Source organism: Monopterus albus, unplaced genomic scaffold (genome assembly GCF_001952655.1).
Source record: "Monopterus albus unplaced genomic scaffold, M_albus_1.0 scaffold108.1, whole genome shotgun sequence".
In the NCBI taxonomy this organism is placed as follows: Eukaryota; Metazoa; Chordata; class Actinopteri; order Synbranchiformes; family Synbranchidae; genus Monopterus; species Monopterus albus.
This window is the reverse complement of record NW_018127988.1, coordinates 85,103-112,911: the sequence shown is the minus strand read 5'-3', so window position 1 is coordinate 112,911 and position 27,809 is coordinate 85,103. Positions and strand designations below refer to the sequence as shown.

The 27,809-nt window shown below is 41.2% G+C and overlaps 2 protein-coding genes across 2 annotated transcripts in view; one reads left to right on the top strand and one right to left on the bottom strand.

The window, feature by feature from the left end:
• The first annotated feature begins 45 nt into the window (after positions 1-45).
• aanat1 (arylalkylamine N-acetyltransferase 1) lies at positions 46-3,386 on the top strand. The gene is made up of 3 exons (XM_020610971.1): positions 46-551; positions 1,136-1,290; positions 1,847-3,386. Exons 1-3 carry the CDS (start codon positions 404-406, stop codon positions 2,150-2,152), a joined length of 609 nt encoding a protein of 202 aa, XP_020466627.1. The 5' UTR covers positions 46-403; the 3' UTR covers positions 2,153-3,386.
• The window catches only part of LOC109966256 (inactive rhomboid protein 2), a 26,361-nt gene continuing 1,675 nt past the window's right edge, over positions 3,124-27,809 (bottom strand). The window contains exons 2-18 of the mRNA XM_020610969.1: positions 17,304-17,453; positions 16,126-16,214; positions 15,522-15,702; positions 14,759-14,980; positions 13,950-14,078; positions 13,454-13,563; positions 12,737-12,955; positions 12,379-12,490; positions 11,809-11,883; positions 11,263-11,424; positions 10,501-10,586; positions 10,278-10,341; positions 10,000-10,094; positions 9,796-9,871; positions 9,612-9,712; positions 8,978-9,131; positions 3,124-5,487 (exon numbers count right to left, since the gene is read on the bottom strand). Of these exons, the coding sequence (XP_020466625.1) occupies positions 5,056-5,487; positions 8,978-9,131; positions 9,612-9,712; positions 9,796-9,871; positions 10,000-10,094; positions 10,278-10,341; positions 10,501-10,586; positions 11,263-11,424; positions 11,809-11,883; positions 12,379-12,490; positions 12,737-12,955; positions 13,454-13,563; positions 13,950-14,078; positions 14,759-14,980; positions 15,522-15,702; positions 16,126-16,214; positions 17,304-17,441 (2,445 nt within the window). The 5' untranslated portion in view covers positions 17,442-17,453 and the 3' untranslated portion in view covers positions 3,124-5,055. The remainder of the gene's footprint in view (positions 5,488-8,977; positions 9,132-9,611; positions 9,713-9,795; positions 9,872-9,999; positions 10,095-10,277; positions 10,342-10,500; positions 10,587-11,262; positions 11,425-11,808; positions 11,884-12,378; positions 12,491-12,736; positions 12,956-13,453; positions 13,564-13,949; positions 14,079-14,758; positions 14,981-15,521; positions 15,703-16,125; positions 16,215-17,303; positions 17,454-27,809) is intronic.

Below are 27,809 nucleotides of genomic sequence, written 5' to 3'. Positions count from 1 at the left end.
CTTTATTGCCAAATATGTTAAAATACAAGGAATTTTACTCCAGTTCAGTTGATGATGGGTGGTAATAGAAGCAGTCAATGGAAAGTCTCCTTCAGAAAAAGGAGAGATAAGTCGAATCCTTAAGCACCCACGTGCTTACTGGCCATGTCATCAGGGAAAATGGGCGGTTTGCTCATCCAGCTTGGGTCAGGATTATAACCAACCACCCCCAACGCACTGGGGGTATAAATATTGGCGGTGCGTCTCTATTCAGCCTCAGCGCACAGTCTTGTTACGCCCAGATCAGTCTGTTAGAGAAGCTGAGACTCGTGTTGAAGGAGTGCCGAGCAGAAAGTCAAAGAGTTAAATCTCAGCCCACTGCCCTTTGTTTTATTCTAAAATCGTTTGGGGTTGAAATAAGGCCATGTCAGTGGTGAGCGCAGTGCCGTTCATGAAGCCGCTCCACATGCGCTCTCCGGTGCACCAGGGCCGCCGCCACACGCTGCCGGCCAGCGAGTTCCGCTCCCTCAGCCCGGAGGATGCCATCAGTGTGTTTGAGATTGAGAGAGAAGGTAAGCAGACTCTTTATACTTTACTGAATTATGGCATCTTGCTACGGCTGTCTTATTTACTTCAGCACAGCAGGGGTATTCTCTGCACATTTACGCACACATGGACCATCTTTTTCTTTTAACAGGAAAAGAATCAGTACACTCAGTACCCGAATTTGTTTTTATTCATATGCTGGTTAACACGTAACTCACTGTCTATGGGCAAACAGTCTCTATTAAGTTACATTCCTACAATATGTGTGCGTCTCTCTTACATTTACTTACCATGGCGTGCACAGATGATATGAGATCACGTGTATCTTAATAACACCCCTGGCTCTGGTCCAGTACTGGTCATTTTGGGCAAACAGTCTCTATTAAGTTACATTCCTACAATATGTGTGCGCCTCTCTTACATTTACTTACCATGGCGTGCACAGATGATATGAGATCACGTGTATCTTAATAACACCCCTGGCTCTGGTCCAGTACATCCTTTCAACACATTTTCCGTCCTTTTAGTATTCAGTATGAGACATCAACCTCACATCTTTGTCATGCAACCTTCTGCATCATGTACATTTAGACTCTCCTTCTCCACACAGCCTTCATCTCAGTATCCGGTGAGTGTCCTCTCCACCTGGACGAGGTGCGTCACTTCCTCACCCTGTGTCCCGAGCTGTCTCTTGGCTGGTTCGAGGAGGGACGTCTGGTGGCTTTTATCATCGGCTCACTGTGGGACCAAGAGAGGCTTACCACCGTAAGGCAGAGCAGAGGACACCTGGACAGTCATATACCTCAGGCTGACTGGCAAGACAAGAAAAGTTTCTAACCAGACTAACAGAAAAGATTTATGTGCATATCTATGGTAGGGTAGTGCAATACCCAAGTACAATTTTGAGCTGTTTGAGTGTTTGTTTGATACTACTTCTTTTGCTCCCCTGCATTTATTTTATTATACTTACTGGTAGTGAAACGTTTTATAAACAAAACGTTATAAATCTGTAAATAACCTAAAATGTGTAAAAGGACTCCTGTCCAACAGAAGTTCACACTAGCGTCATGAGTTTCAGTATTAGTTTTTTAAATGTTAATGAATTCAGTAATCACTAATGATAATCAAAAATGTCATGTTACTAACAGTAAAGTACATGAAGCTGAAGATCTGGACTCATCATGGACTTTTTTTTTTCTAGTTAAACCTAGTTATTTACACCACCTCTTCCATCCATACTTTCCAGTGCTGCTTTACACAGTTGTTCAACACAATAACAGCATATGTCCTAAAAGCTCTACTATTCTTCTCTGCTTTCCAGGACGCCCTGACTCTCCATAAGCCTCATGGCACCACCGTCCACATCCACGTCCTGGCTGTCCACCGGACCTTCCGCCAGCAGGGTAAAGGCTCCATCCTGATGTGGCGGTACCTGCAGTACCTCTGCTGCCTGCCTTACGTCCGCCGCGCTGTGCTCATGTGTGAAGACTTCCTGGTTCCTTTCTACCAGAAGTTGGGTTTCAAGGTGCAGGGCCCCAGTGAGATCACAGTTGGCCCCCTCACCTTCATCGAGTTGTTCTACCCCGTCAGGGGCCACGCCTTCATGCGCCGTAACAGCGGTTGTTGAGGACAGTGGGACTTCATATGGATTGTTTCTTGTCGTCAGTGGTACCACTGGGTCCGGTTCAGCGGACAGCGAGGTGCTGTCTCTTTCACTGTCGCTCTGCAAAGGGAGGAAAACAGAGCTTCCATCCAGCTGTTTGAATAGATGGTCTGAAACCAAAGAAAACCTGGTTATGTTTTTAGTTTGTCTAGGACACAAAAACTAAAAGCAAAGCCCGAAAAGAATGTAGGCAGTCATTTCAGTTTTGTTTGTATAATACTATTTATTTTTTGTGATAAATGCTGGACGTTTGTTATATCCAGTAGAACGCAGCTGCCTTTCTTCTGTCTTTGTCCTCCTTTTCATATTTTCTCACATATTTGTAGCTTCTATAAAGCCAAAAAGGACAGATCAATAAAATCAGTATATGCCCATTATTTGTAAATATTTATAGTTTTGTATAAACAGTATTTAACAGAAGACAGAGGGTATTATAGTTTAAAATCCCAAATACAATCAGTATGTTTATAGAGTATAGAATCCAGTATGTGTTTTCTGAATTTCTCTAAGTCTCCTCTTGCCTTCACCCTTGTAGACAATCACCACCTCTCCCTCCCAAAGTCTTGACCATGTATTGCTCTTAAAATAATAAAGATTTTATTTTCTAACATGTTTGCTTTTAGGACATCTCATTTGCCATCTAGCAAAAGTCATTTTACCAGTTGTTGAGACATCTAAGGTGCATTTAGTGGGCATTTCAATCATTTGACACAATCTTCATCAGCAGATGGAATTTGCAAATGTTCCGATTTCCTTTTTTTGCCAAGTGTTTGAGAATTCTCTTCCATAGCAGTTGAGACTGCAACTATGCTCAACCTTAGAATCAACAGTTCAGAACCACATTCGGCCATTTAGTGGCTGTTCTGCAGCTTTAAGTCATTCTGCGTGTTAATGAAATTGTGTTTACATACTATGTTGTACACACACACACAACCTCATTATTACCAGAGCGACATTTATGTTGACAAAACTGACACGCACATATAAAACAAACAAAATAACAGTACCTTCACCATGAACTGGAAATCATCTTAAACTCCCTTTTTATTCCAATAAATTTAAAAAAAGGGTAAAATTATTTGGTCCCAATGCAAACACAGCTTTGTAATTGCTGTGTGACTGAAAAATGGCTATGGTTCACATGCTTACAAGTCCAAAGGCACAGTAAAGAGGTTTCCTAAAAAGAAAAAGGAAACAAAAAAAGGTGAAATGTCACTGTCATTGTCAAGCACGTGCTTTCAACAACACATGATCAGTCAGTCATCCCCACAGACTAACACACATAATCCTCCTAACAACTCATTACTGTGGCTTCCCAAAAAGCTGGCATCAGCACAAAATCCCAAACAACAAGCTAGATGGATAGACCCAGGGATGCAAGAAATGTTTCACTTCAGGTGTCAGGACCTCTGAAATCATACTGGTACACTTGTCACATTGTCAGGGACCCACAAAACCTACAACTATTGAATGCATGTGATGGACAACAACCCCCCAAAAAAGAAAAGTCACACCAGTGTACATGTAAGGGACAAAGGATGCCCAGCTTCAGTCTGAATGTGTGAATCTCATTTCTGTGGCAAACATAACTATTAAAACATTTTAAACTGCACTGATGTTGTAAAGGAGAGCCCAGGTGTAACTGACAAAACCTGAGCCTAGTTACTGTATATTTCATAAACATGTGAAAGGTTCAGGTGAAAGAAATTACATTTTGTGATTTTAAGATATGAGTTTGCCTTCAGTCAGTCAAAAAAAAACAAACTACAGATATACAAAATGGTCTCGGCAACACCGTTATTGGACAGACATGGTTAGATCGGGACATTAAAGGTGGAGTCTGACTTGAACCTATTGTTTGTGGCAGTAGCATACAGAAGACTAAATTCTTTTGAGAAACATGCATACAGAACATAAGCAGCATGTGAAGTTGCTTTGGTGTGTTAGGGTCAAATATCATCATCATGCAGTACCAGTACACTGGTCACAAGCTCTATGCAAAAGTACAGTGAGGCATCTTTATAAAATGGCATAGTGTGTTTAAGGCATCTAGTGGTTTCAGATAGAAATCTTGCCTTAGTTGACCACTGATATTTAATTATCACAGCTGCACAGTGGAACACACTGTTATATGCAGCATAACATTTCATTACTCCAAAGAATATTGACATAAGAACTGCGGTGAAGATAAAAAAGTGACTTTACTCGGAAAGCGTTTTATGACTGTTGAAGCATTGACAAGCGGCAGAACTGAATGACAGCTTTTGTAGTGTTAAGCCCAGTGTAAGTAGACAATCAGAAAACAAGACATTCGATATACTATCTCGGTTCACTGGATACCCGATGACCCAACTATGGCAGCGCCCTTCCTTTTTACCTCTGTTTGCCATCCATAAAGTTAAAGGGAAAAGTGATTGTAGGCCAGAGATTGCCATGTCTTCTTATTTCATTTGGTTTCCTTAGATTGATATGAAATGATGGAACTACTCAGTCTGTGGCTGAGTACATCTTCTCCTTTAAATCCACCCAGCTCGATACAATTTTGATGCCCTGAGTGTCTTTTCCTGTCCGCTGAATATGACAAACTACTAGCCCAGTAACAAATGAACATGCTAGGTAGTATCAGACTTGACTGAGGATTAAAAAGGTTGAATAATGTTTTGTGGAAGTGAGCAAATAAGCAGGCTGATGAGAGGAGTCTGGTCCAGTTCCATTCACATGAACTTTAATCAGGTCCTTTGATGAGTGAATAATAAAAAACATGACTCATCTTCTTAAAAAGGTCAGTTGACCTGGAAACAACTGACCTAGAAGCTAGTGGATCAGTAGCACAGATGCTGTAGTCATCTAAGACAGAGCCCTTGTGACTAGTGTACCACGTGGTCAATGTTGTGATCTATGTCGTACTTTTCACAGAACTTGTTTGTGAAGGGCAGGCAGGTGAGATGCTCCAGCCAGTGCAAGTTAATTGGGTAAATATAAAACCAGACAATGAGGGAAGAGAACAGTCCGATGTAGGCTAACATTGAGACAAAAATGAGGATACGTTTCCGGTACTTGTCAAAAGTCCCAAAGGTGACGTAGGGCAGGAAGGCGAAGGAAAGCAGCATGCCGCTGAGGAAACCAAAGATGTGGGCGATGTTGTCAATCCACGGCAGGAGACCGCACAGAAACAGGAAGAGGACGATGCCCAACAGTTTCATAAAGGCCTTCCATGGCTTCTCCAGCATCTGCCAACCTTGGAACAGTTCAACAAAGAGGCAAGCGAGGAGCCCAAACTGAGAGCCTGCTGGACCCACCTGGAGGGAGAGGGTGAGGGGAAAACATTCAATTTAAAACCAAGTTAACAAAGGAAGGTCAGTTAATGTTGGTCCTCACAGGAAGCTGAAAGAGGTTTTCTATATAAGCACTTACACCTGCCACACTTGAATGCTTACATGGGTGACTGAATGCATGACACGCATCATTGCTGATGTGTACCAGAGAAAAAATGTACACATCGTGTTTTTTGGTAACCTGTCAGTTCTTGGCATTGTTGTTCATGTATATTGGCGTCAAATGACAGCAACACGACCACATACTCCCCTTACATGATGACAATTAAACGTCATACATGAGGGTTATACATATACATTTGAGTTCAAAAGTGTCACAAGGGATTTTGTTCTTCAAATGATCAATATTGTATTATATTAGGTTTTTAATGTCCAACGCAAATTTCCCTGCTAGCACAGCATATTACATTGTTTATAGGTTTGCGTATGTTGCTTGAACACAGAGGACATAATGTTAGTCTGAGTGATGTTTTGGAGGAAAGATTCACATAGTTTGAGTTTTGTAAAATTCAAAACGAGGCCGTAGCCTAGTTCCAAGCCTCTGAACTGCTGCACTCATCTCTGATTTGTTCACTGATGTGAAGTGAAATTAAAGTGAAAAATACATTCTGATTATCTGGCTACTGAAGGGGAAGAGAGAGAGAGCTTTAACCAGATTACTAAATCTTGGCAATAAGTACACAAAACAGTTACTGTTAATACATGTAGGATATGCCACCAGTCTGTCTCGAATTCCATATGGTTTTTATGAAGCTTGATAAAGATGTTGTTCCTGCTTCCAGATGCAGACTTAACTGCACATAGTCTCTTCTACTTTTAGTTCCGAGAATAATTTCAGTATGAGCCCAGGGACAGGAAGTAAAGGTGAGCAGATTAGTGACATCACTGAGAATGGAAGCATGGCCTGGTCAGAGGCAGGTGGCTAATCTGTGAAGACAAACTCTTAGAAATAAACAAAGAGCAGGGCATTGCACTCCACCCAGACACTCCAGACACACAAGCTGCCATGTTCTTTACACATGCTTATGGTCACTCACATTTGCCTGAGATGGAAATATCGCAGCAGGATGGAGCTTTGACTGGGAGTGAATTCTTAGTACCGTGCCTGTGTGGTTGTACTCGTGCTGTAGGGCCAAATCTGTTACACGCGCATGTCCACTATCAGAACATAATGAGCGACATACCCTTTACTTTGCCCTGCATAACCTCCCGGGGTGACGTAGACCATCTTGCTTTGCTTTTCCACTGTATTTTCTGCGCCTATGTTTATAGAATGGCAGGGCTGTGCTCCTCTCACACAAATAGCAGAGTGGGAACAGACAATGTGAAGAATCACGCCATAGTGCAACAGTCAGCCAGTAACAGAGACTGTATGAGCAGTTTATCAAACAGCTGTTGAACAAGCAGAAATGTGACATCTTTGTTCCAGTCACAGCTGCTGTTTGAGTCATTTATACTCAAGCCCCAGGGTTTCCTTAATTCAACAGTTAATGGATAAGCCAACTAAACCACCTCTTTAAGTGGCCTGACCGCTATGTACTATGCCTAAGCATGTGCTTCTGCTGGTTATTTCTGATGCGTGAAGACCTGCGAGCTGGTCAGTGCTAAGGAGAGCTGGGTGCTGGGATTTCTGGCTCTCAATGACATCAAAACATGAAAACAGCAGTCAAGCAAAAAAAAAAACAAACGTTTCATTAGTTATTTGTCATGTATGAATACATGTCTTTGTTTAAAAAGTCTTAGGTGGTGAAATATCAAACATCTTTACACTGCGGTTTTCCCTGATGGCTCTGTCAGAGGTGTTCCAGGATGAACCTTCATGCTCCTAGAGGTGTGCTGACTAGAAGCATCACCAGACAAGTCCAGTCTTTGTTTAATATTCATTTTCTACCGCTTAGTCCCTGAACGGGGTCACGGGGGGGCCGGCAATCGGGCAAAGGCGTGGTACACCCTGAACAGGTCGCCAATCCATCGCAGGGCTAACACATAGACGAACAACGCACTCCTATGGGCAATTTAGAGACACCAATCAACCTAAGCTGCATGTCTTTGGACTGTGGGAGGAAGCCGGAGTACCGAGAGAACCCACGCAAGCACGGGGAGAACATGCAAACTCCACACAGAAAGGTCCCAGGTGGGGCCCGAACCCAGAACCTTCTCACTGTGAGGCAACAGCGCTAACCACTGTGCCACCGTGCTGCCCTCTTTGTTTAATAGAAAAAGAAAATCCATTCACTAAGCACTGTAGCAGTGGCCTCTGTTAACCCACACAATGGCATTAGGCTAATCTCTTAAACGGGAAAGTGGGCTTTACAGACACATGCGAGAAGAACACACGTGCTGGTAAAAGTAGGTAATCCAGACTGTGCTCTCTTCACATGCTGAGTAATTTGCATAGATCAATGTACTGTTTTTTTTTGCAAACATTACACCAAGTTAGAAAATACAGTACAGAAGCAGGAAATTCTTAGCAGGAAAATATCCCCTCCCCTAACTGAGCTGCAATGATATGAGCTAAGCCACTAAGTGATAACAACAGAGAAACAATCTATAGTTACACTAAAAATATATAAATGGTTGAGATGCTTTTATGTTTCTCTGAGTGGAAAAGGCCGTCTTGGTGCATGTGGATTATTCAGACCTAGATTTTACAGTCTAAATAAAGTGGTGGCTTGGAAGAAGAGAGGACAGCAATGGACCAAGTACAACATTCTGATGATCTGCAGTGGGTGCTCGCTTTTGGTCCTTAATCATTTCACAGAAGGTTAAAATATTTTGGAGCACATGTTGCTCTATTTTGCTCCCTCACAGTTTACCAACCCAGACATTTAAACAGCTCACAGATCAGCATGACATGTGGATTTGACTTGTGGGAAAACGTGAGTGAGCAAATGCACGTGTCAAGTGTGTGAGTGCTTAAGTGTTAGAAATAAATCAGCCTCTCTTAGCAAAGGTCACTGCAGCTCAGTCATGTTGATGGTTAACACAAAAGACAAACTAAGATCCTGTTTTAAAAAGGTGTTGATTCAAATGTATGATCCCAAATATTATATGTCAAACTCAAACTTGTTTATACACAAGGTTTACAAAAATATATTGCTTTGTCTTATATAGTATTTTATTGCTTTTATTATACAAGAGTTCAGATTCATCACCTAACTGTACAGTTATTGTCTTCATGGCACATGAACAGAAATATTAGCATCTCCTGAAATATAAAATCAACAGACATCACCTGCCCTTAATACTGGTGACACAGTACATGATCACATTCAGGGATCTGTGGAAAAACCCCTCTACTGATGTAGTCTCCAACACTTCCACTTCCAAATCCTTTACTAAATAATGTGGCCAAAAAATTCTGCTTGCTAAAATTGGAGTTTATCACTTGGTTTTACAAAAACAACTACAAAAAAATACTATACAATTCTAGTCCTTTAGTTAGAATGCTCACCTCTGCTCTATAGGGCAGGAACAGGGCAGAGGCCAGGTTCCCAGTGATACCACTGAGGATGTAAATGATGGAGATGCGGACCCAACCTGCAAGCTTCTCCAGGTCTCTCAGTATGGTCATCTGGAACACCACTGACACCACGCAGTGTAAGAGCCTATACACACAGACAGACATCACACTAATATGCTAGCGTTTCAATTACAGCACTGTATCACATCTGCAGTTTTGCACTCACTGCAAATATTTGCACTTATTTAAAATTAAGCTTGATGTTTCCTTGATTTAAAAGCAGGCCTGAGGGATTTTCCGTGTGCCTTGTATTAGCACTAAGTACTACATTACTGATGCGAGTACACAGCACACACTGTTCACATCATAGATCTGACACTTCTGCAAGCAAAACAAGCAGGCAAACACATTCTGCAATGCTATTTAGCATTTATGAAATGCTCATTCTGCAGAGGAACTGTACTTGAATGGCTGAGTCATCTTAAACAGCTCATTTATAGCCAGCTGAAATATGACATATTTAACTAGAGTAGAAAATAAATTAAACAAATACACAGGTGACATTACATTTATACAGAACTTAAATCTTTGCTTAAAAATGTCGTTTGGGGGGTGCAGTGTGTACCCAGCATGGAGGAAGAGAGAGAGCCAGAGACGGTAGAACTGATCTGGAACATCAGGATTAAGGAAGGGCAGCAAACCACACACATCATCCAAGCAATGGACCTGTACAAGAATAGTGAATGAGGTCAGAAATATACCAATACACCAAAAGACACACATGCACAAAGTACATGTAGGCCCACTACCTGTGAGCAGAGTGTGGCATCTTCATGGAAGTAACCATGCATGAAGGAGCAATACTCTCTGGTTGTGATTTCACATCTACAGGAGGCAACAAGCACAAGACAGTTGAAATTTTCTCCAGGGCACCAAACAAAAAAAGGCATTTCAACAAGCACATGATTAAAAAAAGTGGGGCGATCACAGTGACATCTGGCCTCGTTTCTCACCTGCCCTTAGTTCCTAAGCAGCAAGGCCGCCCTTTGATGTTACAGTCCATGTGTCTGTAGCCTGTCTGGTTCCACTTCTTAGGATATGTACACACCTGGAGAAGAACAAGATATTAAAAACAATAACAGCCATGTATACGCCTCGATCACATTTCCTTTGGCAGATCTCAGACACAGAGAGTAGCACAGTACAGAATTTTGTTTTAATGAAGCAGAGGACAATAGTGTATAAAACTGATTTCTAAAAACTAAATAGTGTAAAAGGTGTATCCCCTTACTGGCCACTGGGTGATGTCATCTGCCCATGTATGAGGCTCTGCAGAGGCAGGCTCTTCACACATTCTGGTCACAACAGGCAACACAGCAGGACACAGAAAAGTGACAGTTTTGACAATTACATTGCTTCTAAATCCCTAATGTTGAATGACTTGATTTTTATTTATTTCTTTGAAATGTTCTAATTGTAATTAGATACAATAATCACACAGTATATATCCTCACCTGGGGTCCTGGTGACAGACTGAACCAGACGACCTGTTGACGTCCACGTGCTCATTATTCCATTTAATAAAGGTGGCCAGAGTGTCCTGTATATGCAGTTACTCTATTTTAATATTCATTTCACATAGTCACAAAGGAACTGAGAAATAAACACAACAGTAAAAAATGTGTATAGCCATGTTATGGCGTCTTGTGCACTTCTAACAAATATAAGAAATGTTAATGTAATTGAGCAAATATCACTGCATTTTCCAACCAGCAACTTCAAAATATCTTTGTTCAGCAAAGTGACTTGTTACATTTGGTTTATTCTTTGTGTGCATTTGTCAGGGTGGACATAATGTGCAACACGTACAACATAGTATAGATACTGTAGCTCTGACACAACTGAGGGCATGTTTCAGTGATTCAGGTCTGTTTATCTATGGGGAGAACCTTTAAAGCAGAGCAATCACTATGTTGATAAATGTAATTAAAAATTGACCAAATAGGCTGTGTGTTGTGAATAACAGCATTAGATTTGATTAGTTTATCCAGGTTATGATGCTGTAATGTGGTCTTAAAGATTAGAACCTTTTGTGTGAGCATGTGTTAGAGGGCATATGCTGGTAATATTCTGTTGTGGACGGTGTGTGAAACACACCATTTTTTTCACATATCCAATTGTAATTTCATGTGTATGTTCACTGAATGTCAGATTTCTGTCTCACATACTGATAACAGTAATGCACCAAGCATAAAAGTGCATGATAAATGACATACGGAGCAGTCGGTTCTGAGGGTCTGCACACATCCAGAGTTGTCGTTCTGAACGCAGCAGCCAGACTCTCTCTCCAGGTCTTTGGCCTTCTGGATCAGACTCACTATCTGTGCATCCGGACGGATGCATGGTGAGAACTTGGCCCCTAGGTGGATCAGATCCTCCTGAAGAGTGGAAATTATCACATTGTAAAATGAGCTGCAGAAGAAAATACAGGAGGAAGGTTCGAGTTTGGTGAGAACAACAGCATGTGACAGGAAGTAAGTGAAGTAAGTGATAAAGAAAAAAATTCAGACTTATGAAGGTGTAACCTGCCAATCGACAGGGTAAAACGTGTCTGGTCACACCAACTGACAACAGACTGTTAAATACTAAAGAAATATAAGTAACTTCCATTTATCTATGATAATGTTTTATATCTGTTCATTAAAGGATTGGATTGGTACAGTTCACTTAGGTATTATACAGCAAAACAAAAATTTAATGTGGGTCTCTATCTACATAGAAAGTGAAATGACACATGATGGAATACAATGAGTGAGACTCACAGAGCTTGGACCAATCCAGAAGTTCTCCTGTTGGATGTACTTGACACTCTCATAAATGCCTTTGTTCCTCAGCACCTGATGGCCCAAAGAGGGCGACAAACCAACACAGTTTGCAATGTAACTGCTAAATTCATATAACATGACAAAAATACCACTAAAAGAATCTGAGTGCTAATTAATGACTTCTAAGTGCAGAATAGCTATTATAGTCATTGCTAGTTCAAATAAATACATTTTGCCTCTTAAATTTATCTTTTTGTCTGATCCACTATGTTTGATACAAAAAAAACAAGGTAACTTAAAAATGTATTTGAATTTTAATGCTCTCAGCCATATACTAAATAAGGAGATTTAAGTGCATCAAATTAGCATCACCTTCTAGTTGTCATGCTTAATTTCACAAAGAGCAATAAGCAGCCATTTTGACAGTACAGAGAGCATGACCTTTATGGCCTCTAGGTAGTCGAAATGCTGAAATCCAACCAGTAATGACAAAGTCAAATTCATGTGATTTTTTTCCCACCAATTATTACTTTGTGAGAAAAGACATATAGTTAGAGTTGAACTCACCAGGTCAGATGTAGAATGTTGTGCAAACCCCACAGGGGCAAAACCATATGTACAGCAGGCTAGCAAAGTGATTACTATATGGACAAATATGATCCAGTAGGTAAAGTAGGGCCTAAAACAAACACAAATGCACACACACACACCACTATTAATCAAGTAAAAATCAGAAGAGATGTCAGACATGACGCTAAACATCACATTACAATATAGAGAAATGCCTTTAGTCAAATACATGTGCCTTAAAGTCTTGTGACTGTTCTAACAATAAGTATGAACTGTATATAACCCCCCCAAAGAAGGTTTTGTTTATTTTGATTTTAGTATGTCATAAACACATAAACATCTACTCATTCCCAACCTGTGGCTGTGGAAGTCATCCAGCTGCTTCTGGATGGTGCTGCTGAGGCTGCGTCTGTAATGCCGGTTCAGCCAGTTCCCCACAACGCCCATACCGTATTGACGCTTATGTTTGTCAAATGCAAAGTGTTTAACTTGGGATGCGATGCGACGCCCACGACGAGGATGGCTCTTTTCTGGCACTGCTGTTGGTGTCCTGGGAGTCCGGGATAGGTCCTTACTGGAGTTAGGGGGAGGACCGGTAGATGAAGGATAGAAATAGGAATGAGGTGGTTGTGACAAGAGTCATGGAGGAGGGAGATAGGTGGGGTTTAGACAGATGAAATCGTAAAGAAAAATGAAGGTACACAAATTTAATGCACATATCTGAAAAAAAAATATAAAGGACAAGAAAAGTCAAGTCAAAGTATAAAAGTACATCAGCATAACTTGGCAATTCTCCTTGTGTTTCAGGTTACATTCTTAGGTTATTGACTTCTAACGAAACAGACTACTTTTAATCAACAACTATTAGATTTAAAGCCTCTAATGTTCCGATTGATAAGAAACATTTTCCTGAATTTTGATAAAAACCCCGATAAGTGGCTGAAACTTGTTTTAGTGGCATATAAGGCTTATTGACAATTCTGGCACAAGTTCAGACTATGAGTCTCAGTGTCATTCTTATGAGACTGCTACCGCTCGGTTGGCATTGTTTTGTGGTTGTCTATTTACTCACAAGCTTGGGAATTTCTGGTCAGGTTGCTCGCTGGGAGCAAATGATGCCGACAATGGAGGGGATTCAAATACATCATCAGCCATAGAGTACAGCTCATCATGTGCATCGACCTATGCAGCCGAGGTAACAGAGGTCACAGAGAAAAGAAAAATGGAAGAGTAGTAGTTAATGAGCAGGTCAAGCATCGTGTGTGACTAGGCAGCAGAATTCCTGGTTCTGTTGTAGCAGATATCAAGGAGGTGGGACATACTGTATAGGCGACACCTGAAATAATGCACTATTTATTATATACAAGTAGTATCTGTCAAACATTCCAAGCATTAAATTACTTAATAGACAGGTATGTTTAGACAGTAGATAAGTAGTGAAAGTCGAATAAAGTGGTGACTGCTGTGACTGTTGACATACTGAGGAAGAGAAAGGAAAACAGAAAGCCAAAGCAAAGAGAGGAACTGCTGCCAAAGCACTAAGAGGGGGCAGGGCAAAGGGTGTTCACCTTGCTGAAGAAGAGCGACTCAGATGTGTCTGCAGAGTCCACAGTGTCCTCGTCCATCCAGCTGGGCCTTGCAAAGCTCCTCCTGGGGAAACTGCGACCTGTCTGCGAACCTGCCAAGCCACTACGACCCTGGAGAACAAACACACACACACACACCATATAAGTGATTTCACATGCATAATATTTCTTAGATAAGTTCTGGTCCACTTAGAAATAAAGCAGCAGTGAAAAAACTTTAAAGAAGTATGTTGTTCATAGCTTTTGCTGACATTTTATTCAAAATCTGAGTTAAACATGGACACACAGGTGAAACCACCAAACTGATTCCATTATATTGTCCTTGATAACACTGGAAGCCCTCTAGACCTTAAATATTTAGTATTATAATAGCATAGTTGTGGAAAATCCCCTCCCATTCCAACATTCATTTACTCGGCCTTACTACTTCCTGTATCCTGAGTCTATATAGAAAGCCAGCTCCCTAGTAGCAAACCCTCTTTGAAGGAAGAAACCTGGCTGGCCTCATGTGGATGTACATGCCATTTAACAGCTTTATTATTTGTTTGACATATAAATCAAAATCTAAATAAAGTTTCACTAAGGCTTAAGACATTGCTTCATTAGACTGACAGTGCTTGTAATGGAAGTTAAACCACCTTAGCTGAATTATCAATTTATTGTCTTGTTGTCAGACAAACCAATTCAAAGTATTCATTAAAGTAAATAGCCTGGAACCCCTTGGCTGAGTCCCCATAATATGCGTAACAAAAGGCAAGCACACATACAGGCTTCCTAGTACCCATACACACCCTCAGCAGGTTGGACGCAGCTCGGATGCTCATGCGGGCGACAGACTCCCTTTTGCGCCTGGGAAAGCGGCCGTACCCAGAGCGCTGGCTGGTGAAGGAGCTGAGTGAGGTGACGCCTGGGGTGATGGGGACTCCCAGAGCAGTATGAGGCGTCCTGGGAGAGCGACCGCCCACTTCATCTGGACAACGGAAGGCTCGTCCCCGTGCTAGGGGATCCACTATCTAGCAAAGACAGAGATTGGGGTCAACTTGACACAAGTATTCGAGTTATTCCCTGATATTTATGTGAACTTGGCCACAACCTAGTAAACACCTGCTGTAATCACTACATCTTAAAATGCACTGTACTCTGAAAGCTGACTTTTTAAAAAATGTTTATCACAGTCGTGACAAAAACAGACAGATTGAGAATCAAAAAAGTGGGTGAAAGTAAGGACACGATACAAAATACTGGATGATGAGTAAAGCTGTCTGTCATGAACTGAAATGAATGGCATAATCCCACTTAGTGCACTATGCTTTATTAAAGATAGACACATTTTTCCTCCTTCTCTTACCATTTATTATTGCTCCTGTCCTTACACATAACGTTAGACCATACAGGTGGGGAAAAGAGTGTGTATAATATTTTGATCTGCTCATGCAACAGGGTCAGAATATGGAGACATACCGAAACAGCTTATGCTAAATAAAACTGTAAATAGAATGTGAAATAGTGGCTTGATTTAAGCACACAGTAAATGCATGCCACTGTTGACAGTACCTTGGGCAATCTGCTTGTGGCTGGTGAGTCTATGCCCTGGTCGAAACTGGCTGTGTCAGGCTCTCTATACTGGACCTTCAACTTGCCATAGCGCTGGCTGCAATGGCGCAGGCTCTTCTTGTGCCATAGCTGCTGCTTGGTCTCACAGTCTTCCCCCACCCCAAACCACTGGGCTGTATTCCTACAGGAACACAAAGTGATCTTTAGAATCATTTAATAGGTTAGGGTAACACAGGAGGAGCACACGCATGTGAATAATGTGTGCAAGAGTTCTTCTAGCAACATGTCAACAATCTAAGAAATTGTGCAACGTTAGAAAGTGAAGAGCTGAACACAATGATAGTGACTTGCAGTTCAGCTAGGAGATGTCAAACTGGCCACTAAACAAGATGCCAAACTTGGTAACTGAACTGTGAGGAACATGCTTTGACTGTTTAAGGTGAATGATTTATAGGGAACAGCACTTCCCCATTCCATCTGGAGAAGAGTCCTTTGTTGGGTGTTTTTTGTTCATGGGTTCATAATCTCATGCTAACCAACACCCTGAATGTTAAGCAATATGAAGATCATCAAAAACAGGGCTGAAGCAAACTCTCCATTTTACCTGCGGATGCTTTGAGAGAGTGATGTTTGTCGGCCAAACTTTGCCCTTCTGTCTCTGGCCAAGAAACTGCCATCTCCAGCTCCACTGTCCTACATAAAGAAGCAGCAAAGCAGATGACATACAAGAAATGATCTGGACAGTTACAAAAGACTACAGCAGAGCTAGCAGAAACCAGCAAAATTAATTATTGTGAGGCCCTTGGGAACTCGTAAGACATCTCGGATGAATTTAACAGCAAATCTTAAGACTATTAGGAAAGCAGTTTTATAATTATGGAAATGACTAAAATACTCAGGATCAGTGGCAAGACTGAATCCCAGTAATTAGATGGATTAAGTGCACATTTAATGTGCACACAACTGCATTTGGTCAATATTTTGTAACACCAGGTTTTGCTAAAGGTGCCACTCCAGTTGATACATACTGTTTATTGTTCTTCTGTTACATGGATACAATAATTAGTCCATTGTCTTAACCTGCAGGGACTCTGCTAATTTCCAAATTCTTTGGTCTGTGTAATGACAAGAATGTAACATTTCAAATGTAGTTGTGTCAATATTAACTATAGTTTATGATGTAGCAAAGCATTTCCTAACTTTGTATTATTCCATCCGTCATTTATCCACAGCCTGAGTGCAGGGGCCTTTTTCACTGATCTTTCTGCTTCGTCTTGTAGCAACAAAGCTACAGTGCATGTGTGGGCTCACACTATATTTGCATGTTTATTACATTAATTGTTTATGAGGAACAGCTTAACTCCAGCATGCTGTGCGACTTCCTACTACTTTGTGTAGCCATCGTATGCACTAAACCCACAGGGAGAGAAATGTATGGCCATGTGCTCATAAACTGTAAGACAAGCTGTCCAGCATGCCTCCCTGCTGGGCAAATGGTAAATTCAGAGTCAGAGATGAATATCAGCTAGCCCATTAATGTGTTTTGTGTTGTGGTATATGTTCCACTAAGCCATTTAAAACAATCATGCAGAAGTGAAAGATGCAGATGTTTTGAGTAGGTCAAAAAGTGAGGACTGTAGCTTAAGGATATAAACTCAAGGAAATCACCTGACATTACAAGAGGATGTGGTTAGTAATTGTGATCACACGTTTTCTAAGTGAAACTTGACCATATGAAATCAGGCGGTGAAAGCCAGGGTCAAGCCAAAACCATCAGCCTACCTGTTTTGCAGAGTCATGGGACATCATCACCTCAGGTGGAGGGATGGCAATGACAAGGCTAGGTGGCTTCTTGCTCTTTAGGCGGCTATCTGATTGGCTTCTGTTTGTAGGAGGCTCCTCCCCCTCCTGTGACGCCATCCTGTCAGAGTGCTACAGATAAATCATAAACATACATGTAAGTGGAACGTTTGTCACATATGATCAGATTAGTGAATTTGCATATTTAAGTATAGCACTGCTGTGAGAAAGACTTTTTTGAACCAAATTATAATAAATGGATTTTACATAAAAGGTATCATATGAACATTCAATCTGAACGGTTCAATCCAAAGTCGTTCAGCTGCAAGGTGAAATAAGTAGAAGCTATGAGGAGCTTCTCACTCAAATGTATCACTAAAGGTGCAAAGTAAACATTTTGTAATGAGATTTTGCAACAATAATTGAAAAGGGAAACTCTTACAGTCTACCTAAACAAAGTGTCTCTTTAGCAGCAGCTGATTCTCTTTGGGTTCAAGTGGCTAAAAAAAAAACAACAAAACACTGCCAATCTTCCCTTGGGTTTTCATTATCTTCACAGGAAATTTCTAAAGTGATCCTTAAAAGCCTCTTCAGCCACTTGGAAAGGAAAGGAAGCAGATGTTGCTCGTGTAGTTTTGCACAGTGCCAAAAAATGTGAACAAGCAAAGGTAGCACCACAAATATGACTAATTATTTGTTTTAAGTGTTGAAGGATTTATTGCTTGTGAAAATATAGTGGTTTCTACAGAGGCCTGTAGGGAGCAATGTATATCTGTCATTTGCAATTTTATATAGTAAACACACTAAGTTAATCATGGCACATTTTCTGAAAATTCATTCAGGAAACCATTCACTGACATAATAGCCATAATAGCCAAATGGACGTTTAATTTCAGTGAATCACATATCTGACAAATCAATGTACTTCGACAAATCATATGTACGTAATTATAATGCCAAAAGCAGCCCACAGAAAGTTGTTAGGGTTAGATTCCAGTGTGTTTTACCAGTTCGGTTTCAGCACATAAACTCACAATTGCTTTTACATTCATTCTGATAGTTCACTTTTTCATATTAATTCATCTTAGGCGATCTGCAAAAACACTTTGGCACTGCATCTAAAACCTTTCTATGCTAAGGAAAAGTCTAATTTCCCATTTGAAACATCCAAATGCATGACGGTAAGAGATTGATGAAAATTGTATATAAGGAAGCTGAAACCAACGTCTAGATACCACCCCGATGAAGGCCTGATGGCCGAAAACGCTTGGTGATTCAAGTCTTGGGGTTTGGAGAAGAGCAGTGCAACATGTTTTTGATGCTAATAACAATAACAATATACCATACAGTGACACCCAAAACGACAAGACACTGGTTAGCCAACTAACACCCAGAAATCAATTCTGCAGCACCTCATGTACATACACGGACCACTAATGAAAAAGCAACTGATACACCAACTGTTAAACTGTTGGGAGTGACACCCAGTGACAGCAATCAATAGCGCTCTCCAGTCATCATTTATCCTCTGGTGCTTAGTAATCCATCCTTTCCTTCTGTTTGACTTGCTCCAATCTTTATTGCATATAAAAATGCTGATCTCCTAATTGAACCTCATCCTATTTTTGCATTCATTATAAGATGAGATATATATCACATATTGCATGAACCACAGTCTTAAGTGGTGCTAATGTGATAAAACTCACAGTATGTTTGTTTACTCAAAGAAGGAATATTATCATCGGAGTTACTTATCGCCATCTTGTAGTCTTTACCAATCACAGACAGCAGCGGAGCAGCCTGCCAGTCTGGAGCTCAGAATATCTCATACCATTACACACAGTATGTCAAATGGAATCTAATGCACCATAGGTCTAACCAAACCTCAGCCAGCACATCCATTATGTTATTATGTTCTTTAAAGCTTTGAAGTTTTCCTACAGTTATGGTTTATACAATCAATGTGAGACCCTGGGCATCTGGGGTAGGAATGGCAGCAGCATGGAAATCTGACACCAGCTCAGTCAATAGCCTAGTCTCCAGTACCGAGCCAACGCATGAATTGACAGGGCAGTACATATTGTTTGCCTCATTTACTTTGACCTTTCCCCCTAAAAACAGCATTCTGATAATAGAGGTGTACATTTCAATTCTGCCTACAGTGTATTCAATTAGGTGTGATAAAACAAAATTTCAAGCATGGGCAGAAAGCCTGATTCAGTCCTCTTGAGGCTACTGGCAATCTAGCCTGTGGCTTAATGGAGCAGTGGGTATGTGCTGGGACCCACCCACTTAGATAATGAAATAGCTAGGAATTTGGCAAATGGTCAGAGTGCTCTAATGAAGGAGAGGCTGCTGCTGACCACAACCTATCAATGTAGAGGCAGTTGTCCCAAGGCAGTGATCCGCATTGCAAAACTAAAGGGGATGGAGTGCAGATTGTGTTCTCCAGAGCAAGGACAACAGATAATTATACATACAAGGAGTAACAAACGTACAGTGTGTGAGGCACTTAAATGGGACTGAAAAATAATCTTTTGATAAATTTTTTTTTTTTTAGAAGCACATGTAAATAAATTAAAGGTGCATTAAGTAAGACTTGACAGCATCTAAAGCTGATGTGGTTGTTTTAGTGACATTTTGTGCTGTTTGTTGCAACAAGGTGCGCATAGTTTGTGTCACTGCCAGGAAATAGGACATGATGGCAGGGGCAGCTCTTGGTTACAGTTACACCTTCTAGGCCGAAAAGAAATTAAGTTGTGCAGCTTTAACCTATAACTTCATCATGATGCTAAGTTATATTTTAAAGCCTACCTCAGAGTTATTCAGAGGGAACACAATAACAAGGGGCATGATATAGAGTTGGGGTCTCAAACTACCGACCAAGGGCCCAGATCCACCTTGCAAGACAAATTCATGAGGGCCCTAACATGCTTAGTATCTATTTTTAAATCTGATCAGCAACTTTTCAAATTCTTCTCCCCAACAAGATGTTACATGCATTTTAATTTGAGATTTATCATAATTTCTTCAAACAATGCTTCAAAATCAGAGCATGAAATGTCTTTTTATTTCAAATGTGTGATTTAGTAAGCAGCTGTTCAGCTTCAGAGTGATTATATTCTGTAGACCTGACTTGTATTGTTGTTTCTTCTTCAGAGGTCTGGTGGTCCCCTTGGGAAGTTACTCAGATTACATGGGAGTCACATGAGCTTGAGACCCCTGCTATGGAGGATGGAGATTAATTCAGTAAACAGGAACAATGCAACTCCATCATATGTGTATGGGTATCTCCAGCTTTAGGATGCCACTGTACTAGATACAATCATTTTATAGTAGGCTACTTTATTAAGCTAATTTAACACAATTTGTTCTGATTTGCTCAATGACCACAGCAGTCATATCTAAAGAATGAGCTTCAGCTCTGTCCGGGCTGGTAATATATTAGCAATTAGCAGCAGCACAGGGGCATGCTTGCTAAATAAACAATCATTTAACATCTATCTACTCTCTCTCTCACATAGGAACAGCTAACATGACATTTATTTGCAAATGTAACAAATGCAGTAGAGTATGTGATGCTCCAGTTGTTTCTTTAACAATGCATGGAATGACAAGAAAATAAATATCAATGTCAAACCAAGTCAAGTTGTAGTTTATTCACAAAACAAACAAACAAAAAATACTAATAATTTAAGAAAAAAAGAGAATAAAGAAACCACAGAAGAGTGAATGACAGAATCAACATCATCAGATGTGGGGGGACAACAACAGGGTTTTTCCATTACAGGAATCTAGCAGGACGTGTCATGCTGAGTAATGCTCGTCACAGGTTCAGCATTTGTTTCCACTATGATGCTTCCGCTTTTGAGGTGTGTTCTGGGAGCTAAATTTCAGCACCCCTCAGGAGGTAGAGTTAAAATCAAGTACCAGGACTGTGCACGGGGGAGGGGATCCATGCACCTAGAGCAGTCACCAGTGACTGGTGCACGTCTTCACACCTCAAGCATTACTATTACACGCACCGTAAACACGCAGCTGACTGCATGTGTGAAAGAGCAGCAGCCTCCCCCTCCTTTAAACAGAAACAGAGAGAAAATACTGTGGAAAAACAAAGCAGGAGGGTCCGCGTCAACCCCGGAGGCTATGCTTGGTGATGGTTAAGGGAAGTACAGTGTATACTGCTTGTTAGGTTGTGACAGTGAAAATGCAGCAAATCCCAGCTGACTCAGTGTGGTCACAGATGGCGCAGTCACATGCTAGAGCAAGGAAAAGGCCTGTCCACAGTGACATCATCCATAGCTAATGTCATCACACAACATGGAAAGAACCATTTCAGACAAGTGCCCGTGCATGTCTGGGCACACAAGGCACCCCTGTGTTGGGTGATATCACGTGTTGCTCTGAGAGACAGTCACCATGGTTCAGACTCTTCCCGAGGCAGAAGCGTGCACTGAGAATGTGTCTGGGTTAGTTTGTGTATATTCTGATTTCTCTGATGATGAAGGCAACGTTGTCTCCTGTAAACCTGGAGACAGGTTGGACTGTGCATAACCACTCAGAGCTCTATGGTTTTACATACAGTACATGTAAGAGGTTGCTAATACATTCAGGACAAATTGTCCTCTTACTGACTCTACACAGCAGCCGATAAACACTTAGGCCAAGCACACTTAGATGGCTGAAGCCAAGTGTAGGCCACTCCAGTCAAATATGTAAAGACAAGTTAAACAAGTGCATTTGTCTGACAGTTAAAATCAGAAAGTCACAATCATTGTCTGCCAAACACCATAATTACACGTTATAATACATTTTATCATTTAAACTGAAGATTTAGGTACAGTAGATGTAAGCCTCATAACCTCTTTATATCATATGAAAACAAAGATAAGGAAAAAGAAAAACATCAACTATGCCTACTTCAGAAGCGGCCAAACTCTTTCACTCGCTGTGTATTTTTGGCATTCTTCTCACATCTGAGCCAGGGGAATAGTAGAGAAAATACACCACACGCCCCCACAGCAGTAAAGTGCTTGTTGCAGCCTACTGTGGGGAGAAAAGAGTGAGTCCCGCTATAGTGTTGTGAGTGCCAAACTCAGTCTTATACTGCTTTTAAAGCATGTGCATGACTCTCCAGTGCAACTTCCAAATTTACTTCAGTGGTAAAAGTAACCAGTATTAACTGCAACAACACTCACACTCACTAGAAAAAGCTTATACTCTGAGGAGACTGCTTATTCACACTTTCAACTACAGGAGTCATGAACATTTGCCTCAGGATAACAGTGCCCTGTACAGTGATATCGATCAACACTAAATGAGTCCTTCAGCACTGTGAACAAATCTGCATCTTCCCTCATAGATCCTAACGGAGACATATACAAAGATTTAAAAAAAAAATCTGTGTTTTTTTTTTATTTTGAAATGAGATGAATGCTGTTAAGGTTTACCAATAAATCTCTCTTAACATTTGCCATATGTTCAAAACACCAGAAGGGTACATTTATGCAGGGGCACAGCAAACCTAAAATCTATTAAATATAACTTCACACATGCAATTACTCTGAGGCTTAGAGAACAAGTGTGATTAAGATTATGAGGCATCCGAGCATCAAGACGTGAGGGATGAATAACAATGAGAACTAATTATTACATTAAGACTGAAGAGCGCTGAATTGAGTACAAGTGATGTTTAGAGAGACAGACTTGGTTTCGCACAGTCAGTAAGTGCGTGGACAACTACTTAGTGTAAGTGCAAATCTGTATGTGGGACTTGCCCACACTAACATTGTGAACTTGTATAATAACAGCCTAAACGAACACCTTACATTTTAGTATGGAAGACCTCAAGTGATGTTTCCTTCAAGCAACTGTAAATTCAGTAAAAAAGAAAACTGTGATGAATATTTAGATGCTGGTTTCCTTGTTTTTTGCCAGTGTTTTGAATGAAATTTGGTATAGATATTCATCACCTCCAGAGGATGATGTCAGATGACTGTGGCGAGTCCCTGACCAGTCTTCCTCCACTACGGTTGAAATTTTCCCTTGATCAACAAGACAGACATGTGGCACCATTTTACTTTTGTGGTTTCCATTCTAATGCTGGCTTATTATTATGTGCACCGGCCGTAGTGTAGTTACTTTATCATTTCCCTTTGTAATCCTCTAGTACAAGAGCTGTAGGTAGAATTGGGACAACACCAGCTTTGCCTCCTAGGTGCTTATACTCCATCTGTTCAAGGAATATTAAATTACAACCTTATTACTTGACATTTAAGCCAAAATGCTAGGATATAAAGTGGTCAAATCATTTTGACTAGCATGTTAAACTGTATACCTCTACGTGAGCTGTGGATGACTGCAGTAAACAGTTTTCTATATAAGCTTTGGTGTTTTGACCCCAAAAATTGCAGTCCCTCAATTCAAAAAAGTGTCATCTCTCTTTTTTGATTTCTTTTGATTAAGATGGTTGGAGGAACATTTTAAGAGGAAAAAACAGATGGCTGCTCTTTATTCTATTCCATGTTTAACTTTAACTTGATGCATTCGAGATCTGCCACACATTCAAGAAAGCAGCCTCTGATAGGTCGACAGACTTAACCCAAGGCATCATGAACGGCTAGCAGATGGCTAACAACAATGGTTGCTTTCAACATGGAAAAAGGAAACAGACTCATATTTATTTTTCATTTGTCTGATCAGGCAACTGAATGACACACACCACTTGCGAACACAGAGGCAAGCGTTAATGTCGAGCCCTGTCTGTCAAATGGAGCTGTACAAGTCCCATGCTGTCAGAGGCAGACTAGACAGGACTACGAGTAAATAAGCACACAGGACATGAGGCAGCGACCAGCTGGGAGAAAGCCTTGAGAATGAAGATAAGTGGTTTACTTTAACAAGATGTTTTTTAAGACAATCAAAACCATTACAGCAGCACTGACATATCATCCTGATAAACTTCTTACACACTTTTTCCAAACAGTAGGAAACATGTTTAATCTGTATGTACAGTTGCTATGTGTGTAGGGTACAAATTAATCGTGAGTGAGCAGACAGTCATAGTGGCAGCAGGAGCTTCATCATTTGAATGCTACTGAAGGCGTAGGAGAGTGTGTGAGTTTCAGTGGTGTCTGTGTGCTTCTAAACACGCAGAGCAACAATCAAAACTCCCCCTCAATCTTCACTTCCAACCACAATATCTCTTGGCGCAAAAAAAATAAAAAATACAAACCTTGGTTCTTTACATATCACCTTAGTCTTCTTTGGCCGATAACAGCACTTTGGTGCCTCAAATAAATCAATAGTTCCATTTCAAAGCTATTAGTAGACAGTAATTCAAGTTCACTTGAAAGGGCCTTGGCTTCAACCTAACCATTGCAGAAACAGTTTAAAACATTGCACCATTTTCCAAGAGCCTGCATGCCTAAACTTGCACAACAGCACACTATCATTGCAAGTACCTCAGCAACAGCCCCGTTCCCAGTCCACAAATTCCTCATGAGCCTCAAGATAAGCCCGAAATAGCTAATGTTCACAAAGTAGGTGCACACATAAGACACGTTATTGGTACCCTCTCATTATTTCCTTGTTACTGGTGCAGCAAGCATGTGCATACATGCATGTATGCTGCAATGGGCCCCCCCGAAACAGCTAACTTCTGAGAGTTTTTGTCTGAAAAATTCCTGTCAACTAGCCCAGCTTGGCTGTTAAAAGAGAGACAGACAAAGGGATGTATTGTCATGAATTAACTGCAGTGCCAGACAGAGCTTGAGTAAAAGACACTGAGTCCCCTCCTGGATATGGTAAAAGGCATACAAGGAAAGTAGCTTTTTCAGCACCACAGTAAATCTACAATAAATACACAAACTACTCTCTGCATGACTGGGAGTGTTATAGCAAAGTCAGAGTATCTACAAAATCCTTGTAAGGTTAATAGGTCTCTGGGTTTCACAGCATTTCCAGAGTGTCCCAATATTTTTGAAAGGCAGTGTCATGCAATATGAAATGATGGCTGGCATGAGAGTGCAGGAAAAAGCACGCGGGCAGCCCAGCAAGCAGCTTGAGTCTCCTGTTACTCAAGCAGTTTGTTATTATTAAAAAAGAAGAACGATACTTTCTACATGCAGGAACTGAAAACAGATAAGATCTTGGAAGGAAAGGCCTAAAGGGAAGTGGTGACAGGACTTGATGTAACTGAAAGGCACTGAAGGCAAATGTGCAAGCCACGGGGTTTCCAAAATTCAAATTATGAAAGCAGTAAAGTTAGCTATAATTTATTCAGGCAACTCGTTTCTCACTCTTTTTTATTGCAGGATATGACTAGAGAAATCTATTGCAGCTGTTTAAAGCCAGGTTTAACAAAAAAAAAGTCATTTCTGGAAATGAAAAAGAACAGGACATCCATTCAAGAACCCTGTTTTAATTCAAGACAGCCTGCTTGCTGATTCTGATGAAGTGTGAAGTGACTCCGACTTGCACTGGGTCACAGTTTTCCTTGATGCAGTCTGTTAACTCACTGACAGGTGCACGGCTGGTGCAAACAGCATGCCAGTTCAACTATGCAGCTGTTGAGTAGCTGCTTGTTGTACAACACACATCCTTCCTTGTATTTTTAGCTCCATAAAGTTTGTGTAAACTGCAATGGAAACCACTGTGTAGTACTCAATGCTTCCTCTTGTACAAAGATACAGGTGCAGAAGAAAACAAGGTGGGGGCTATGTAGAAAAATTATCTTTTGAATTGGCTTACAAGCACTACATGTAAATGTAAAATGACTATTGGTGCTTCAAAGTTGATAACCTTTACTGATGTACACCATATAATTTATTCAGAACAAAATGACCTAACAACAGTCAATGGAAACCAAAAATCATCAGCCCGTGGAAATCAAAGGGAAAAACTGAACTCCCAGACCTGGATCAGGGGACCAGTGAGCTCCTGGACAATCTGTGGTGGTGCTTGGTGGCATCAGATGCACCGATACACAATGTCCCATAGGCGCCCAGTTGGATTTAGGTCTGGGGAGCGCAAGGGCCGGTCAATGGTATCAATGCCTTTGTCATCCATGAACCGCCTACACACTGTGGCCGCATGAGGCCAGGTGTTGTCCTGCACCAGGAGGAACCCAGGGCCGCCTACACCAGCGTAAGGTCTGACAGTCGATCTGAGGATTTCATCCTGGTACTTCACAGCAGTCAGGGTACTGCTGGCTATGACATGGAGGTCTGTGTTGCCCTCCAATGATATGCCTCCCCAGACCATCACTAACCCTCCACCTGCCTGTTGATGTAACAGGCAGCATAATCTTTACTATGGCATCTCCAGATTCTTTTACACCTGTCATGTGTGCTCAGTGTGAACCTGCTCTCATCTGTGAAAAGAATGGGACGCCAGTGGTGGACTTGCCGATTCTGGTGTTCACTGGTAAATGCTAGTCAAGCTGCACAGTGGGCTGTGAGCACAGGTCATACTAGAAGACATTGGGCCCTCAAACCACCCTCACGGAGTCTGATTCTGACAGTTTGGTCAGAAACATGCACACCAGTAGCTGCTGGAGGTCACTGTGTAAGGCTCTCGCAGCACTCCTCCTGTTCCCCTTTGCACAAAGGAGCAAATATCATTCCTGCTGCTGATTTGTTTTCCCATCTACGGCCCTGTCTAGCTCTCCTGGTGTAACGGCCAGTCTCCTGGTATCTCCATGCTCTTGAGACTGTGCTGGGAGACACAGCAAACCTTCTTGCGACTGCATGTATGGATGTGCCATCTTGTAGTAACTGGACTACCTGTACAGTGGTACAGGTACTGTCTCATGCTACCAGCAGTGACAAGGACACTAGCAGGACACAAAAATTGAGAAGAATCTGTCAGGAAGGATATCTGTGGCCAGCACACACGAAAAATTCCCTTTTTGGGGGTTGTCTTGCTTTTTGCTCCATTGCACTTTGCAACTGTTTCACTTGTGGACATCACTAAATGGACAGACTGATATCCCTGAAGTTTAACTGACTTGGTGTTATACTGTGATGATTAAGTGTTCCCTTAATTTTTTAGCAGTATATTTAGTCTGATAATTTGCTCTTAATGCAATTAACATTTTACATTATATATATATATGTATATAAACATAAGAAATATTGTGGGTAGTACAACAGTATTAAAGCAAAAATGTGAGTTTCAACAAGGATATTGAAAACTCTGAAATAAAACTAACAGAAAGGAGAAAAACACCACTATAAAATACTGACTTAAATTCATTCTTGTAAATTAACTGTGTGTCATAATGTTTCCCATGATCCATCCATCCATCCATCCATTTTCCTCTGCTTTTCCGGAACCAGGTCGTGGGGGCAGCAGTCTAATCAAAGATGCCCAGACTTCCCTCTCTCCAGACACTTCCTCCAGCTCCTTTAGGGGAATTCCGAGGCGTTCCCAGGCCAGCCAAGAGACATAGTCCCTCCAGCGTGTCCTGGGTCTTCCCCGGGGACT

Excerpts from the sequence above, each read along its gene's own strand:
- aanat1 (XM_020610971.1), top strand. The coding sequence starts at position 404 with ATGTCAGTGGTGAGCGCAGTGCCGTTCATGAAGCCGCTCCACATGCGC. Across the intron at positions 552-1,135 it reads GTTTGAGATTGAGAGAGAAG|CCTTCATCTCAGTATCCGGT; the intron begins GTAAGCAGACTC and ends TTCTCCACACAG. Across the intron at positions 1,291-1,846 it reads ACCAAGAGAGGCTTACCACC|GACGCCCTGACTCTCCATAA; the intron begins GTAAGGCAGAGC and ends TCTGCTTTCCAG.